Below are 19,595 nucleotides of genomic sequence, written 5' to 3' on the forward strand. Positions count from 1 at the left end.
CTCTGTCTCTTCCAAAGCAGCTTTGCATACAGAAAAGTATCAGCAAGAACAAGTGCCTATCAGTTAACCAGATATATTTCAGCTAGCACTGTCCTCGACCCACTAAGTGTTGCTATCAATTCAGTCTAAATATCAGTCACAACAGTTGAATATTAGGCTAAATAATGTAATACAATGCTCATGTCATTGAGACAGTTTTTTTGGCCTCGTATTTAGATGTATAGCAGGATACACTATTGCTGTTTAGAAATAAAGTTTCAATTAAAATTTTAGAATAAATCAAGGGTTTATTTGTGGGTATCATATACTGACAATGAATATCCTATTTTAAAATTGGAATTTGCTTTTTTCCTTACAAAACAGATTTGTCTTAATAGTATAGTTTTCTGTAAGCGTCTTCATTGGAATATATTAGTCTTCAGGAAAGCTGTTTATCATAAGGAATAAAGTCTTGGAATGCTATTCTTAGCAGGGATATAATATTACATACTGGATTTATTCATGCTTTCCTTGTATATTTTTACCACACGGATACGCAGTTAAGCTATATTTTTTAAAGTGACAGCAAATGCATATACAGAAAATTCCACCATTAATGATGTTGAAAAATAAAAGGCTTCCTATAAGTGAGAAAAAATAACAAAAATACATCTGTGTTTCTCTAAATTCCACCCAACCAAATGCTCCCTCTTTTTAAAATCCCTGAGTATTAAATCAATTGGTCTACCTTCTTACCATGCATTAAGAACATTCTTTTGCCCCCATCCTGATATATTTCTCAACCCCTACAAAATATTGGTGTTCAAATGTAGAAAAGGATGGATTAAGTTTTAGAGCCTTTATTTCTTGAATTCTGTTCAAATCATTTTCTTCCTAAAAGTATAGAGACTTAAATTGTAGTGCACATTTTAAACAAGAAGAGATGCTTACCATGGGCATGTACAGACCAGTCCGAATTAAGGAAGATCAGCATAGCAATTTCACTTGTGGGTGGTTAAATGCACAGTTAGAGACACTCATCTAAATGGACTGCTATGTAAAGCTAATGCTTCTGCTTGATCACGCTTCCATCTTTTTCAGCAGGTTGTCCGTTTTCTCAAAAAGGTTATAAACATCAGGGAAAAGTATGCTAAAGAATAGAATTGATTAATGTGACATATTTGAGTTTCTTTCTACCACTCTCTCAACAGCAAGTCATAGCGGCAGCTCCAAACACAGTGAATTAAATTTAAATTACACAGCTTTGGCTAGAAAATTGTGCTGTTAATTCAGCTTCTAAAGTGAAATTTGATTTTTTTCCCCTACACTTGAGCCACTTCCTGATTTTTCATACTGTGATGATGGTTTTTGCCAAGCCATCTATTGATTTGAGGTCTTTTATTCTCAAGATTGTTGCTGGTTTTTAATTTCTGGAGGAAAAACATATATGAAAATCAAGAACGTATTTCATTATACCAGGGAAATTATATTAAAAAGTAAAACATAGTTCTACAAAAGGATCACATTGTAGTTATTTTTTTCTACTGTAAGAGGGCTATAGGAAGTACCATTGTATGACATCTTTTGTTATTTTAGGAATTGTGTTTTGCAGAAGGTAACACTGAGAACATTCTCACACTTTCTGGTTAGTGTAGAATTGTTCCAAAAGAAAATAGGTCGGCTTTTAAAACAAAGCTTAACTTGTATTGCCTAAATAATTTAGTCTGCATGAAACACTACGCACTGAGTCACACAGTTGTAGCCAATGAATTTTTTTAAGAAGCAGTTTTTTAAGTTTATATTTGATGTTTGCCTTCTAAAAGGTCAAAGTTTGAACCTAGACAGTAAAAGATGGTACTTAGTTCAACAAAATACCAATATAGCTACTGTATTTTGATACAAGTTTTAACATGAGACCTCAAGTTAAGAATAATTCATATGTACAAGTTTCAGTTTAATATCTGTAATTATATTATTTATAAATGTAGTGCAAAAACATTAAATTGGTATTACATTCATGAAATATTGAAGAAAATGTTGATAATAATATTGAAAGTTTTAATAAACATTTACAGTGTTGTCCCCTTCTAGGTACTTTTCATGTACTAATTTAATCCTTGTAACAATAGATACTATTATGCTGTCCATTCTTTTAGGAGAAAAATAAGACACAGAACTGTTTTCAAATGTTTTGAGCAGGGGTTCTCAACTTTGGCGTTATTGACATTTCAGGTTAGATCATTCTTTGTTGTCTTCAAGCTGTCATGTGTATTTTATAATATTTAGGCATTGTGTGGTAGCTCATTCCTGTAATCCCAGCACTTCGGGAGGCTCAGATAGGAGTATTGTTGAGGCCAAGGGTTCTAGATCAGCCTGGGCAACACAGTGAGACTGAGCTGAGACCTTATCTCTACCAAAAAAAAAAAAAAAAAAGAAAGAAAGAAAAGAAAAGAAAAAAGGAGGAGAAGAGAGGAAGAGGAAGGAAAATAATGTTTAGCAGTCAAAAAGAGACAATGATAGTAGCAGACCTCAGAATTCCAATTGTGACCTCAAATATTTCCACATATTACCAAATGTCCCTCCAGGTGGAGGAAGGAAAAGGTGGCACTATCACTGCTGATGTGAGAGCCATTGGTTTAAAGAATTTATTTACATCCTCCTCCCTCTAACAAGAATAAAACACCAATAGGAACAACACTATATTGATTTCATCAATATACTTAACATTCCTCAAAGAAAATGAGAAATTATCTGTAACCTTGAAATTAATTTGAAATTGAGAATAAAAGTAGCTTTCCACTAGATGTTGGTCCAGGGGGAAAAAAAAGCTGATTATCTCCTCTGGAGGGAATTGGAGCAATTGACTGGCAAGACTACGTAATTCAGTAACACATCATTATCAAGTCTGTTTGTATATTACCCAGCAAGATATAGTTTGCCAAAAGGAGAATGGATCTTTGCTTTTAAAGCTTTCTTTTTAGAAAGATACCTACATGATTATTATGCCAATTGCTAACGATCTTCACTGACATTAAGAGTTACATTGAGGCCTCTGTTCTATTCCGTTGGTCTATATATCTGTTTTGGTACCGGTACCATGCTGTTTTGGTTATTGTAGCCTTGTAGCATAGTTTTAAGTCAGGTAGCATGATGCCTCCAGCCTTGTTCTTTTTGCTTAGGATTGGCTTGGCTATATGGGCTCTTTTTTGGTTCCATATGAAATTTAAAGTAGTTTTTCCTAATTCTTTGAAGACCAGCTGATCTTTGACAAACCTGACAAAAACAAAGAATGAGGAAAGGATTCCCTATTTAATAAATGGTGTTGGGAAAACTGGCTAGACATATGCAGAAAACTGAAACTGGACCCCTTCCTTACACCTTATACAAAAATTAACTCAAGATGGATTAAATACTTAAACGTAAGACCTAAAACCATAAAAAACCCTAGAAGAAAACCCAGTCAATACCATTTAGGACACAGGCATGGGCAAAGACTTGACTTGATGACTAAAACACAAAAAGCAATGGCAACAAAAGCCAAAATTGACAAATGGGTTCTAGTTAAAGAGCTTCTGCACAGCAAAAGAAACTATCATCAGAGTGAACAGGCAACCTACAGAATGGGAGGAAATTTTTGCAATCTATCTATCTGACAAAGGGCTAATATCCAGAATCCACAAGGAATTTAAACGAATTTACAAGAAAAAAAACAAAACAACCCCATCAAAAAGTGGGTGAAGTATATGAACAGACACTTTTCAAAAGAAGACATTTATGCGGCCAACACTCATATGAAAAAAATCTCATCATCACTGGTCATTAGAGCAATGCAAATCAAAACCACAATGAGATACCATCTAATGCCAGTTAGAATGGCAATCATTAAAAAGTCAGGAAGCAATAGATGCTGGAGGATGTGGAGAATAGGAATGCTTTTACACTGTTGGTGGGAGTGTAAATTAGTTCAACCATTGTGGAAGACAGTGTGGTGATTCCTCAAGGATCTAGAACCAGAAATACCATTTGACCCAGCAATCCCATTACTGGGTATATACCCACAGGATTATAAATCACTTTACTATAAAGACACATGTACATGTATATTTATTGCAGCACTATTCACAATAGCAAAGACTTGGAACCAACCCAAATGCTCATGTTACTCTGCTCTTACTTCTGAGACAATTGGGAGAGTTTCTGGATTCATGCATTTGCTGCTGCTATTTTAGAAAGGGAAGTTGAAAATATTGGTTTGCCTGGAAGTGTAAGTCTTTTTTTTTTAACTGTTGAATTTATTGACAAAGTTATTCATAATATTCTCACTTTTTATTCTTCAATGTTTGTGGCATTTGTAGTGCTAACTCCCCTTTCATTCCTGATATTTGATAATTTGTGGGGGTTTTCCCTTTTTTTTAATTTTTTTCAATAAATGTGGAAATGATTGATAGACTGGATATAGAAAATTTGGCACATATATACCATGGAATACTATGCAGCCATAAAAAAGAATGAGTTCATGTCCCTTGCAGGGACATGGATGAAGCTGGAAACCACCATTCTCAGCAAACTAACACAGGAACCGAAAACTAAACACTGCATATTCTCACTCATAAGTGGGAGTTGAACAATGAGAACACATGGACACAGGGAGGGGAACATCACACACTGGGGCCTGTTGGAGGGTGGGGGTCTAGGGGAGGTATAGCATTAGGAGAAATACCTAATGTAGATGACAGGTTGATGGGTGCAGCAAACCACCATGGCACGTGTGTACCTATGTAACCTGCATATGCTGCGCATGTATCCTGGAACTAAAAGTATAATTTAAGAGTAACATGAAACCATCTCAAATGCTAAAGATTTCTGTTTATTTAAAGTTATATTGTAAAGCATTCGCATCTGAACGAATTCTTTGTTCTTAAAGACCCTGCACTTGAAAGATTTTTAAGCCTAATACTTTCTGTAAAAGTGCATCACCCCTTGTCTCCATTTTCAAAATGCCACAACTTTCTTAAAAATTTAGTTATACTTTAATCTGTGACAATATTAGGTGCTCCTTTAATATTAGGTGCTCATGTCGTATTTTTGCTTTTTCTTTGAAGTAAGACCTGTGTTCTTTTAATTCCATTTTTAAATGAGAACTGTATCAATGTTGCAATTCTGAGTATTGTTTGAACAATTCTAATCTCTTTAGTCCTTAGTAGATGTAATGAGATATTTTTATTTATTTGTATACATCGGCTTCTCTGTTTTACCTTAGCAGAGCCAACTCTGATGTAAGCCTTTACAGATTCCATGCAATATCTATGCTGAATTTACTGCAGCTTGTCAGTGGCAATAAAGAACAACCTTTCGTGCTTATCAGTGTGTTGATTATGTGACTAACTGCTAGGATTTACAGACTCTGCTTTTTATTACAGTGATAGTTATCTTTTTTGCTATAAGCGCAATGAAGCAGCTAGAATGTCACAGAGAAAACTGTCACCTCTTCCCCTCCCCCACTTTGAATACACTTTTCATTTATTATGAAACCATAATGATGAAAGGGATGATGAGGAAGCAATACCTGCTATCTGAACATTACAAAAATGAGCTTCAAATGTGAAATCATAATGAAAGTGAAAAAGTGTCTTAAATGGATTGTATTTCCTTGTCTTTTTGCACCAATGAAAGAGCTATCTAATTCTCTACTTAATCTGTGTTTCCTACAATAACAAGCTATATCTCACAGATTCATCAAACTCTACACAGTCGTGAATATAAAAGGTTATGGCTATTCTGCTTTTAGGAAGCCAAGCACAAGTACAACATAAAGCCCACTGATGCATACATTGTAGCACTCCAGGCTGTAATAAATTTCAAATCATCTGTTTCTGCCAGGTTGTTTTAAACCTCTGTATGATACTGTGTGCACCTTCTATCTGCATTTGGGTGGATGGGTATCGACAAGTTGGCTGTCACCATTTCTACGTCCTCATCTAAACTAAACTGTAATCAAGTTTTCACAAATAGGCAGTTACTTCTATGAAGGATCTAAAATGTAAGCTCTGTGTCTTTAGAAAGGGAAATAGTGAATTTGGTTTCTTGATAAACAAATTGTGTTTCACTTGTCAATGAGACAAAGATGAGAGAATCTGTTAGCACCCTTTAAATTAATCTACCGAATGTGATTCTTTTGCAGACCACAGATGACATCCTTGTGGCCTCAGCAGAGTGTCCCAGCGATGATGAGGACATTGACCCCTGTGAGCCGAGCTCAGGTGGGTTAGGTTAGTCCACTTTTTTTCTTACTTCCTTGGCTTTACTGTAAATCTTTGTTGCATGTTATTTTCCTTAGAAGGGCCTTATATTCATGTCTAGAAGTCTATCCTCCTATACCATGGTTGATTGTGAGACGAGGACTCTTGTTTTTTACATAAATTTTTCCACATTTATTGAAAAAAATTAAAAACAAAACATGCCAAGATTATGTATTTCAGAAAAAGCAGTGGGTATAGCACACAGGGCTGCTACCTTACCGTTCACTTTTCATTAGCTCACGACATAATTTTTGTGTGTAACAATATAATGAGCTTTCCCTTGGGTCACTTATAGTAAAATTATAAAGCTAAAAAATTGCAGCACATTGTGCAAAATTATTTGACCTTTCTACTGACAAAAAGTCCCCACCACTCACTCTGCCAGCAAATTACCTTAAGTGATATATTTCTGAATTTCGGAAGTGAGGGTATTATGGCAGTAGTAAAACAAACAGCAGGTAGAGTCCTTGATATATTTAATGGAGAAATATTTGAGTCTTGCCATGTTTCCCTAAAATTTAAGCTGAAGCATTTTACTTCTTTATGATATGTTTGCATCTTCTGATGTGACTAACATAAATACTGTTACCATACAGCCCTTATACCATTAAGTGGTGGCTGTAGACCCTGAAAAATGAATGAATTCATAGCCTAGATTTGATTCCAAATATTCATAACTTCATGTGTTAGGCTCATTTCCATTAGTTTTGTTTTGTTTTGGTTTGGTTTTTGGTAAAGCAGTATTTAAATTCAATAATATTCTTTGTTGGTCATAGTGGCTCACGCCTGTAATCCCAGCACTTTGGGAACCTGAGTCAGGCAGATCACTTGAGGTCAGGAGTTTGAGACCAGCCTGGCCAACATGCCGAAACCCCGTCCCTGCCAAAAATAGAAAAATTAGCCAGGTGTGGTGGTGTGCACCTGTAATCCCAGCTACTCGGGAAGCTGAGGCAGGAGAATCACTTGAATCTTGGAGGCAGAGGTTGCAGTCAGCCAAGATCACGCCACTGCACTTCAGCCTGGGTGACAGAGTGAGATTTTGTCTCAAAATAATAATAAAATAATAATAATAATATTGTTTGCATTAACAAAATCAGTGAGGTGGATATGGACTAACCACTATCTGCTAGTGGTGTCTATTGACGTCACCTAGAATCCCAGGAGAATTTCATGTCACAAGAAAGTAATGAATTTGCCTTCTTGTGAAGAATACCACTTTAGAGTAAATCCGCTCTTTAGAGTAAATCGGGATGTATATCGTGCATCTCGTTTTGAATATTTGAATATCACTTCCCCCACTGATTGTAACCACTGACTGTAGCTCTTAGAGAGCAGCTGCTGAGTGTCAGGGATGGGGAAGAGCTCGGCAGTCACCTCGCAACAGGAGAGGGCGTGGGAGACCAGGCTGGATATGCTCTGGTCCCCTTTCCTCTAGGCTCCACAGTGCCAGTCAGGACTCTCAGCCCCCAGAAACATCTATCATTCACAATGATCAGCTCTGTCACAATCATCCATTCCATTCTCCCAGCTCATTGACCTCTGCAATCATTCCCTCTTGGTTGTCGTGACAGATATAGTCACATCATGGCACTATCCTAGGCCCCTTTACTAAGATCTTGCCTTTGTTTTCATTGGTATGCTTAATCTGTTAGTTAGCAAAAAAAAAAAAAAAAAAAAAAAAAAAAAAAGTCATTGCTATTGCTTTTCTGTCATTATATCAGTCCCATCTCTCTGCCTTTTCCCACCCTCAAATTTCCCTTTCCCATTTCTTCTACGCTCACATGCCCAACCTTCCTGGTGTTAATCTTTCGCACCAGGACACTCTTTTTTCTATCTCATCTTCTCTGAGATCCTCTAGCATGAGTTGTCCATGTAACAAAGTCTGGTCTTTGTATATTGGGGTGTGTGTTATGTATAGTTGATTTTGTTTTCCCAATTAGTGTTTTCTTGAGGGTAATCCATTTTTTCAGTATTTTACACAGTATTAATACAGTGATGAAAACTGTTGAAGTTCTTACTAATTGACTTGCTGAATCCCTCTTTTACTGTCTAAGTATAGGCTATCATACTCTTCTTGCAGAATCCTTACCTTGAGTACCTAGTGAATCACAGGAACTAATTGCACTTAAAATTGTCACTTTTTCTTCTTGAGCTCAGCTGAATGATCTAGTTCTTCGAGGCATTGCTTATAGGTCTGATTAACCATTCCTTATGGACTAGTTTACTGTCTGTCTTTTGCTCTGGTGACACTAGACCTAAGAACAAGATGGTGGAGGAAGAAGATAGAGGAGAGGAGAGAAAAGGCGGATGGGGTAATCCTTTTGCCATCGTCTTCTGCTTGTTCACCCGATTTTTGTCTGCTTTGTTAAATATCATAGCACAGTGAAAAGGGAGTAGCAGCTTATTAATTGCCATACTCCAGGGAATCTTTCTACCTTTTTTTTCTTTACCACACTATCACTATCTGAAAGAATCATGTTTACTTATCTATTTGTTTTTCATTCATTAATGTATAGCTTGAATCTCCCCACAAGATAAACTCTATGAAGCAGGAACCCTGCTTTTCTTGCTGCCTGCATGGACTTGTTCTGTCAATTTTAATTCTGTTCTACTGCACCAAAGTCTGTTACCCAAAATACAAAACACACCAGCTACTGATTCTATCTAATGACAGCTACTTTAACACACTTGTACCGAGCCTAGTTTAACTTTTTCTCCTCTCTTTCAGTGTGTCCCTCCTCACTCTTCAGTTTTCAATTCATCAATTCCTGTTAAAACAAGAACTTCAGATTATTTTGTGTTAATGGGATCATTCACTGTAAACCTGTCCTGTGATCTTATCTCCCCTGGTCTTGATAATGTATGCCATGAATTGTTTCACTTTCAATTTCTGATGTTAAATCTCTTTCTACATTAGCTTTTTCTGTCCAACTCCTTATTACTTTTTTTTCAAGCCTGTCTTTAATGCTTCATATGAAGGTGGCTCTTTGGGCAGAAATTGGTTCTATTTATGTGATAGCTTCTAATGAAATTCTTAGTTTATATGATGTTTTTCTGTTTTCCAACTTTTTTCTTGGAATAGGGGTTGTGTTTTTCTGTTTGTTTTTGTTTGAATCCTGTTTAAGTCTGAATAATGTTTCATCATGGGCTGCCCCTCCTGCAGTTCATTGTTTCCTAACATACTGGTTTTCTTAAATCTCTTTTTCCTGCTTGCGATTCATCTTGAATGCAAATATAAAATAATATAGACAATAATCATAGCTGTTGCTATTTTTAAGCATTGGATAATTGTAGCTGCTGCTATTAGATGTTAGAAATACCCTAATAAAAATTATTTTGCATATTAGGCTATATTTGGGGATACTGGCTTTTTATAAAACTAACATATTGAGGTAAATATTCTGAAACAGACATATCTTCTATGCACATTTGCTAGTCCTTGGGCAAGTGAAAGCAAATCTTTGTAAGGAGATGCACCATTACCTTTATAGGTGCGTTGCCCAAATCTTCTGAGTACCTCACTCTCCCTAAGTATTTACTCATGAGTTTTCTAATCACTCTGACCCTCCCCCACCTTCAAAAAATGGCTTTTTCTCTGAAAATGTCCTATGTTCCTTATTTAGGTACCTTCCTAAAGCTGTTAATGGAAGAAACAGGAAAAATATAGCATCATCTTGAGTACTAGTAAATTATTCCTTTTATCAAATGTTTGATAAATTGGAATTACCTGTGGCTCCACTCAGAACTCTTAATGAACAGGGAAGTTATATATTTGGTGGGTTGTCAGCTTCAACATTGATCAAGTATTGAGTGTCACTATATACCTACTGCTTTGCTAAGCAGTAGGGAGCAAAAATAGAAAGTTCATACCTTCAGTTCTATATTAATTAATATATTGAAGATATTTATTGCAATGTCTGGCATAAAGTAGAACATAAATGGTGGCTTTTTTCCCCCAACTCAGTTATACAAAAAGAATATTCCAAGCTATTTTCCCTTTTACATAATGCTGTTACTTTTCCTGGCTGAAAATTGGTGGGCAACTGATGAAACCACTCAGGCCTCCTGATGGGAACTGTACATGTTAAAACTAGATCAGGGTCAACCTCCTGGGTGGGAACACAGGGAACTCAATTATACTTGATTTCAGCCACACTGTCCTGCACAGTTAGCATTGGATGATAACTTCACATTGATATGATCAGTTTCAGAATACAAAAGGATGGCTTCAGCATACAAAATGTTGGGTATGTGATTGAGGAGGGCTAATTGAACCCCAGCTCTTAGTGAACAGGTAGAAATCTGAACCAGCTATTGGTAACAAGGTCACAGGCCACTGTTGTCCTAAAGTGCCCATTTTAAGAAGCCTAGACACATGAGAGATAGATAACATTTTTTTCACAATTTTTCTCAAAAAACATTTACAGCTTCTGTGATTTTTTTTCTCAGCCTAGATATGTGATTGCTGGAGTTAATATATGAAAAGTATGTTATAGAAAAATGTTTTGCTCAAAATAAGTGTTATATGAGTGTTTCCTGTTATTACTATTTGTATTATTTTAACACACACACGCACATATTTTCCGAGACTTTGTTTTTCACACGAATATAAGTTTTTATAAAATGTCTTTGAAATTCTACATTTTAGATCCACTCAGTAAATTGACAAAATGGCAACACTGCAAAACCACTTAAGTTCCATGAAGGTCTTTAATCATGTCAGTATTGCTTAGCTTGGGGGCCCTCTTCCAAATAGAACCCTTTCTCAAAACTCCTGAAGAAGTTTTAAAAAGGTGAGTTTTATGTTGATATTCAAGATCCTAAATGAAGATAATGACCCTCTTTGCTGTAGGAGCTCCCTAATAAATAACTCTAATTTATCATTTGTTACAAAGGGAACCAGACCCGCTTCCTGTTTTCTGGAGTCCTGTTTAGGAAGGACAATTTCCTGTTAGATTTACAGTGCTAAGAATAATACGTCAATTCTCTGTGAGTGGTTAGGGGATGGGTAGCTAATGGGATATTAGGCCACTTTTCAAATCAATTAAACTTTTGTCAAACTAGGAAAAGAAAAGCTCCATTGAATAATAAAATATCTCATTAGTTGTGGAGGGAAGAAAAGGATCACACATTTTTGTGGCATCTCTTTAGCTGGAACACAGGAGGTGAGGTCATCAGTACAACCACTCAAAAGGCAACTGTTGATTGCCTATCAGAGGAATCATGTTGATCAAGGTTCAGATTATATAAGCAATGATAAATAGCAATAATAACTAGTATTTGGTGAAGATTTATTCTGTGCTCATCATTGTTCTTAGTCCTTTACAAACATTATTCTGTGTCATTATTTTATGAAACTATGAAGCATTTTCATAGCTAAAGAGATTCAGAGAGATTAAGTTATGTCATGTAATATGAGAGAGCTGGTGTATTCTCTAGTTTAGAAAAGGTGGGCTTATAGTTTCTTGGAATGCAGAAGGTTTTTCCTCTAAAATTCAGGCACCTCACAAATACAGAATCGATTTTTCAAAAGTTCATTTGAATAATTTCATGTCATATTCTTTACATGTATTACTATTCATTAAGCTAAATTTGTTGCAATTACCATGCAATTTTGAGTGGTTTTTCAGTGTGCTATTTTAAGAAAAGATCAAGGGATTTCTATTGAATTGATACCATTAACCACATTAGGAATAAAGATATGTATATTGAACAAGGTGCATCTTTTCATTAAATAAGTCATCACAATCATTTAAAGGACTATCTTGCTGGGTCATAGTTTTAGAGCTTGATTAGAAAATAATTTTGTTCTACATTTAAATGTGTGTTATTTATTATGTAATTATTCAAAAGTGACTTTAATTAGCCCATAATAGCCAACACATTGCTGTCAAAATGGAGGATTTTGAGTTGCAGCCAGAAAAACAGTAGCAATGAGTGTTCCATTTGAGGGAACATCTAGAGCATCTCCTGTGTACCAGGCTAGAGTCAGCGCTGAGGGCCCAGCTCATCATTCAGGTGCGGGATGGGGCAACTGGACTTGGAAACTGATGTGCTAGCTGGGTTTCAGTGTGCAACATGCTGGTGTAGGAAATGTTTTTTCCATATAAATTTAATTGTCCAGAACACTGGAATAAAAATAAGTAGTACATGGTTAAAGTAGAATAGATTTATCACACATCATTTTTACTCACTTTTCCCCTGCTTTTCTGAAGGCAGTAATATCAGAATAAAAATTACATTGAACAAAGTTAAACAGGCAAGGAAGATTTAGTCAAGGCTATTGCAACAGGAGAGGTGGGCCAGATTTCAGCCTGAGCGCAACTCACTGAAAACAAACAAACAAAAAAGACTGGAGGGTATTTAAGTGCTGGGATGGATGGATTTGGGACCAACTATGCTTGCAAATGGGCTTCACCCAAAGGAAATGTAAACAAACTATCTCATGTTTTCATGACGGGGGATAGTTTTACAATTTGCAGCATGGAGCCCACTAAAGTTAGGCTCCCACCCTTTCCACAGAAATTAGGAGATAGGGGCGCTATCTTCTCTGATGTTTATATTACAAAGAGATGGCTCCCAAGTCCTCCATATTTACACATCAAAGGGACAGATAAAGTAAAGTATTTAAAATTACAAATGCCCTAAGAAATGGAAGGCCAGGGGCCCAGAGGCAGGAAGAAGCCTATCTTTGTTTGGTCAAGTTGACATCAACTTTCCCAGCAACCAGTTTTTATTCAACAAAATTAGTTTCTACCAGGAGTTCAGCAGAAAACAAAATCACAAGCAAAAGGTATTTTGTGTGTGTGTGTGTGTGTGTGCATATGTTTTTTGTTTTGTTTTTTAGAATATAGCAATTTGTATTTAATTGAACTATTTTGACCTTTTTCTGAGGTTTGGACTTTTTTTTTTTTTTTTAACAATATAATGGTTGTCACACTTTAGAAAAGCTCTTAACAACATTTTAAAAGAATTGTGATATGCCACCAGAAATGAATATTAGTTATGGCAAGGACTTTGGAATTATATAGAACTAGTTTGAGATGCAGCCCTTTCCTGGTCTTGGGAAAGTTACTTAGTAGTTTTGATGCTCAGTCTCCTAGTCTGTAAAATGGGGAGAATGTGGTTAATTATAAGACTGGAAAAAGAGGATTCATACACAATGCTTGGCAGAGTGTCTGGCACATACCACATACTAAGGGTTTAACAAATAATTATGACACATCCAATGATAGGTGGAGGACCCCCTGCTACTAGCACTGGTTATGTGCCAATGGAGGCATTATTCTGCCTTGTAGTGAGGTCACTCATAAGGCATTACACATTTGATCTGAGTAAAAAATCAGCACAGTCTCTTTAGGTATTAGAGAGAGTGGGCTCTGTTAAAATGTTTTAACTAACATATGATTGGCCACTTATAATAATTACTTAGCATATAAGTGCGTTTGCTAAGTGAGATTAAGCATTTACTTGAAGTCTGTAAAAAATAGATGGTTGCTAATACAGAAACCTCCTACGATAAGCAACAGAAAACTCTGTTCAGTAGTGAGTACAGCATAAGTTTTTAGGCAGCCTGTATGCATCCAGCCTTAGAGCATTAATAATCACATCACAATTTCTTATTGGAAGATGCTAAAATATAAGAGCCGGTTAACAGTATGGCACATGTCCTGTTGAGCTTTGGAAGAAGACAACAAGATGCACATCCATGCTCTGAAATATTTAACCACCTTGAAGGGAGGAATGTAGCACAGGTTTAGAAAAATAGAAGGTAAGTTTATCTCTTACGAAAACATGAAATCCAGGAAGGATAAAGTCACGTTGTCTCGTAATTTGTGTCAAATACCTGTTTTGATAATGAAATTGGCTTCCTGTGGCATTCTCTTGGTACCTCATTAATTACGTTTGCTCAGATGATATCAGAGGTAAGCCAGCATATTCTGAATTCCACTCTACAGGACATGCTGCCTCCATGAGAAGCCAATATGCTTTCATTGTTGGCACATATGCTCCAAGGGGCAGCAAATGCTACATTTGGCTTTAGCCTTCAGCTCTCATCTCAACACAGTAACTTGTCGATTAGATCACTCTCATCATGAGTTGCTCCTTACTCATAAACAAAATGTTATAAAAAGCCTGGCACTGGCACTGGCAATATAATAGCAAAGACCAGAATACTTTACATTTTCCAGGTTAAAAATAGTGTATTAAAGATGTCAGTACAGCCAGAGGCCATTAATTACATTAAAGAAAAATAGGAGAAAGAAAAATACTGACATTGTCACATCTAAGAGCACACTAAAATATTTTGTTTCATTGAGTAAACTTGAGAAATCCCAATGCCTGTGTTCAAATCTCAAGTCAGCCACCTACTGTGTAATTAGAGGCAAATCATTGAATCTCTGTGTACTCAGCTTTTTACATCTGCAAAATGAAAGGAATAATGTTCAATACTCATGACATTGCTGTACTGATAAAAATGAGACAATGCATCTAAAGCACTTCACATAGCCTACCACAGGAAAGCTTTGATAATATAAATTAGCTTTTATTAGTAGTAGTAGCAAATTAACTAAATAGTAAACCACATCATAAATGGAAATATCCCCAAACAAGAAAGGGAAATGTTAACGATGGATACTTTAGCATCTAGCAGGTTTTTCAAAGTATTTCTAAATTCTATCAGCATAAAACTTCTCTCAGTGACCACTAAGATGGGAGCAATGCTTTAGCTGGATAAACTTAGGTTCCTATGGTAGGAGGAGGGCACATATCATCTGCTCTTCTTACTTCATTTTTGAAGGGAAAAAAATTAGGCTTTTTATACTAAACCAAAAGAGAAAGAGAGAAAGGGAGAGCGCTTTTGAGAGAAGAAATGATTAACTTTCCTGCTTCCTTCCTAGGACACTCAGGAATACTCCCAGCAGCATGACTTACCAGGCACACCTACCCACACAGCCTCCCCACCATGATAGATGCCTTGTCTTTCGTATTTCCTAATGCTAGACTTGACACACTTCCCTCTAATGGGCTCAGAGGGGAAGTTATCTAATCTTTCACCTTAGCTATTGCATTTTCACCAAAAAGAATCTGATCTTTTTCCCAACAAAAGAAAATTGAGACAGCAATAGCTTCATGACAGGAATATAAAGATGATCACCCAAGGCAAAGAGACCCAATTCTAAATCAGGAAAATTGTACACTGCCCCATTACACAGAATGACTCGGGTTTATATAGATGCTGTGCGGGCACCCTGGTGGAGGAGGGGTGCACCTAGGACCCAGCATGCACCTCTGCAGTGGAAAGTCTACTTTGGATTTCATCCGGAGTACACTGTGCAATTCCAGAGCAGGGAAGGAAGTGAGGGAAAAACTTAACAATTTTAGAAAGAAACAATGAAACCTAATCAAAGGAGTTTTTACCAATATAATAAGACTTGCTGTCAGCTATTTATTACCAAAGAATAGTCTTAGATGATTGATTTTATGACACCTAAAACATAAAATATCATAATAAAATTTTGAAAGAGAGAGAAATGTAATTCACTCCAACCGTAGGAGCCAGAGAGCACTGATCCATTAAAGGCAGAATGTCTCACAGAAAAACAGAAACAAGCTCCACATGCAGCACCACAATTAATGGCCTGAAACAACATGCCCTACAATGCAAATGACCGTTTTTGCCACCTGAATTCGCAAGGCCTCTTTTCATGAAAGGGAAGTCCTCAAATACAACTACTCCCGGGGAGATAATGTCCTCGATGGTCACTGCCACAGCTGATTGAGACACTGTGTGCGGTGCATATTGCAAAACTGTATAATTGGTGGGACAGCTGCTGATTCAGTACCTTCTGTGTGGAAAATGTAGAGAAAACAATCAGATAATCACTGTTTTTACAAAGTCCTCATCCTCCTCAGATACTTTCATACTGAATGCCCTACCTGATCTGATGCCCACAGTAACCCTGGGATATAAATAATTTATGTGTCATTATCATGTTTCTGATAAAGGAATGTTAGCAGAGGATAACGAACTGCGAACTGTCACTCAAAAAGTTAAGTACAGGACCTAGACTAGAACCTAATACATAATTCGTTATTCTTTTTACCACTCTTCACTGCTTGTCTAAGATTCTGTGGGAATGTTAACTCCCACAGCAAAGGACAGGGAGTTAGCAGCAGGTGAAGAGGAATGTGGCTGGAAGGAGTAGAACTGGGCAACTGCTTAGAAAATATACCTAAAGGCCGGGTGCGGTGGCTCACTCCTGTAATCCCAGCACTTTGGGAGGCCGAGGCGGGCGGATCACGAGATCAGGAGATCGAGACCATCCTGGCTAACACGGTGAAACCCCTTCTCTACTAAAAATACCAAAAATTAGCCGGGTGTGGTGGCGGGCACCTGTAGTCCCAGCTACTTAGGAGGCTGAGGCAGGAGAATGGCGTGAACCTGGGAGGCGGAGCTTGCAGTGAGCTGAGACCGCACCACTGCGCTCCAGCCTGGGTGACAGAGCAAGACTCTGTGTCAAAAAACAAACAAACAAACAAGCAAACAAAAAAAGAAAATACACCTAAAGCGCTAAGTGTTTTTACACTTAACACAGGAATAAAATCAGAAACAATAACAAATTGATCCACAGTGATAAATGCAGGTACACTGAGTATATAAAATGTTAGTAGCCATAGACAGACCAGAGTTTGAATTTTGGCTGTGCCATTTATAAAGTCTAAATAGCCTACGCTCTTGGAGACTTAGTTTTCTTTCCTGTAATGATAATACCTACACCACAGAGTGTGATGAGAAATAAATCAGATGAAATTTATGTGTAAAGTGTATAGCACAGCAATTACCATTTAATAATAGTAAAAATCATGGTTGTTAACTAAATAAAATAAGAAACAAAATATAGGTGTTGCAGGGAAGTCATAGTAGCTGTGTTAAGCATCAGTTGACAATTGAATAATGTTAAAATATATGGAAGAATGTAAGAAAGGTTTTGATGAGGGTTTTGATTACTTAGTTAAGTAACTTCACCCCCAAGTTATTGCTAAAGTTTTCCTGGAACTATTTAATAGCTTGGCTTTACCTATTAATTTGGAAAGGAGGAAGGAAAGGAAAGGAGAAAGGTGAAAGGGGAAAAGGAAAAGGAAAGGAAAGGAAAAAGGAAAGGAAAAGAAGAATGACTTCAGCATTTTCTTTAATTAGGTTCTCTATTGCCCAGCAGGAGTGTAATGCTGCAGCTGTGGCTCACTGCACCCCCAAACTGCTGGGTTCAAGTGATCCTCCCACCTCAGCCTCCCCAGAAGCTGAGACCACAGGCATGCACCACCATGCCAGGCTAATTTTTTACATTTTTGTAGAGACAGAGTCTCCTCCCTTTGTTGCCCAGGCTGGTCTGGAACTCTTGGCCTCAAGCAATACTCCCCTCTCAGCCTCCCAAAGCACTGGGATTACAGGCATGAATTACCGTGCCCAGCAACCTCAGCAACTTCTGAGAGAGAATTGGAAGGAATGCTGCAATATTCACATGCACACACATTCACACACATGCACACACATTCACACACATACTCCTCATTACTCTAGCTATAATGTTGCCATTTTTGTCTTACTATAAACCAGGTTTTCCAAAAATTTCTAGTTTCAGGCCTTAAGGATTCTGTGGAATAAATCTCATTTTTTGTAAAGATAGATTATTCAAATTTCTATATATAAAAAAGGAAATTGCTCTTAAGTGATTTCTGGATGTATATATTTTTGGGTGTTGTAGTCAATGAGCTCCCAGGAAGAGAAGCTATTTTGGTATCAAGAAGCTCAGTTGAGTTGAAATCAGTTAATAAGGAGTATCATCTACATTTCAAAGTATAACTCTTCTTGCATTTTTCTGGAATGTAATACATTTTGATGAAAAACATATACAGACTCTCTGGGGTCCCTAGTTTTGAAACTGATTTTCTCAATTATTAACTATATGGCTTTCTTCTGCTTGACAACTACGGAAAGCTGGGCCTGAGTAAAGAGACCCTTTTCAATTCCAATAGCAACAGGACTGAAAAGCACCCTAGAAATTTCTACAACTACTCTGAATTGAAAAAAAAGCCTCAAGTTAGCTGTCAACTATTTGCAGTACTGTGGATGTCAGATGATGTTGATGTAAATAAGGCATCCAAATGAATCAAACTGATGACTCAGTTAACTTTAAATAGCTTAGTGACTTTAGTCATTGGGATTAAGTGACATATTACCTTGTAGCATAGGGAAAGCAAATGCAGTATTTTCATTATTGTATATTGATCCCAATTCTCCCAAGCACAGAAGAAGTGATTTCTGATTTAATGAAATAAATATTACATTTATCGTTTTTACTGCAGATATTACAAAGGTTGAGGGTTAGAGAAGTAGCGAGTTAAAGAAATATGCGATGTTAATGTCAGTGTTCAGCCCCCTTGCTTAGCACCTTTACTCGAAACTTTAAAATCTAAGGTCTCTCACTTTCTTGCTCTGTCTCCCAGGCTGGAGGGCAGTGACATGATCGTGGCTCACTCTATTCTTAAACTCCTGGGCTCAAATGGCCCTCCCACCTCGGACTCTTGAGTAGCTAGGATTACAGGTGTGCACCACTATACCCAACTAATGTTTGTTTTAATTTTTTCTAGAGACAGTATCTTCCTCTCTTTCCCAGGCTGGTCTTGAACACCTGGCTTCAGCCTCTCAAAGTGCTGTGACTGCAGGTGTGAGCCACAGTTCTTGGCTTTCACACTTTCACATTTTCTTAATGATTAGATTCAACCTAGTTTAACACTTGAAAATTTATCAAGTTACAAAAGTTTTCATCTAACTATACATAAAACATGCAGTTTTCATCCAGTGTGTTCAATCTTCATTAGAGTTTGGAAGGTGAGAGAACTAATAAGAAAGAGAAACAGAGTCACAGGAAACTGTCAAAGGACCAACAGTCTAGTTGAAAATAGACAAAACTATTGAATGAAACATTTAAGTGAGATTTTACAATAGTATGGAATTAATGTTAAAATTAGTGATGTGATATATGGTTGAGAATTTATTTATTTTAAAAAATTTAATAGATGTTATTGGATTACTTTCTAATAACAATCAAATAATTATTAAGAATATTCTCACCACCATTGAGATCTCTTCTCCACTTGCTTGTGTGTATTTTTCTCCATACTTCTGTTAGGTTGTTTGTCTTTTTTCCTATCAGTTGACACACACTCTGTATTTTAAAGGTATTTACTCTTGGTCCGTCATATGTACTACAGATATTTCCCTCCTCCTTTGTCATTTTCATTTTGTTAATG

At 36.8% G+C, this 19,595-nt stretch overlaps 1 protein-coding gene across 35 annotated transcripts in view; it reads left to right on the forward strand.

Annotated features, from left to right (window-relative positions):
* Positions 1 to 19,595, forward strand: part of NRXN1 (neurexin 1) — a 1,133,558-nt gene that overhangs the window by 1,102,542 nt on the left and 11,421 nt on the right. For 21 of the 35 annotated variants that reach the window (XM_063648738.1, XM_063648746.1, XM_054474917.2 and 18 more), the window contains one exon: positions 6,161 to 6,248. In XM_063648738.1, the coding sequence (XP_063504808.1) occupies positions 6,161 to 6,248 (88 nt within the window). The remainder of the gene's footprint in view (positions 1 to 6,160; positions 6,249 to 19,595) is intronic. The other 14 variants (XM_063648747.1, XM_063648748.1, XM_054474919.2 and 11 more) reach the window with 1 other exon arrangement.

Source organism: Pongo pygmaeus, chromosome 12, assembly GCF_028885625.2.
Source record: "Pongo pygmaeus isolate AG05252 chromosome 12, NHGRI_mPonPyg2-v2.0_pri, whole genome shotgun sequence".
Taxonomy (NCBI): Eukaryota; Metazoa; Chordata; class Mammalia; order Primates; family Hominidae; genus Pongo; species Pongo pygmaeus.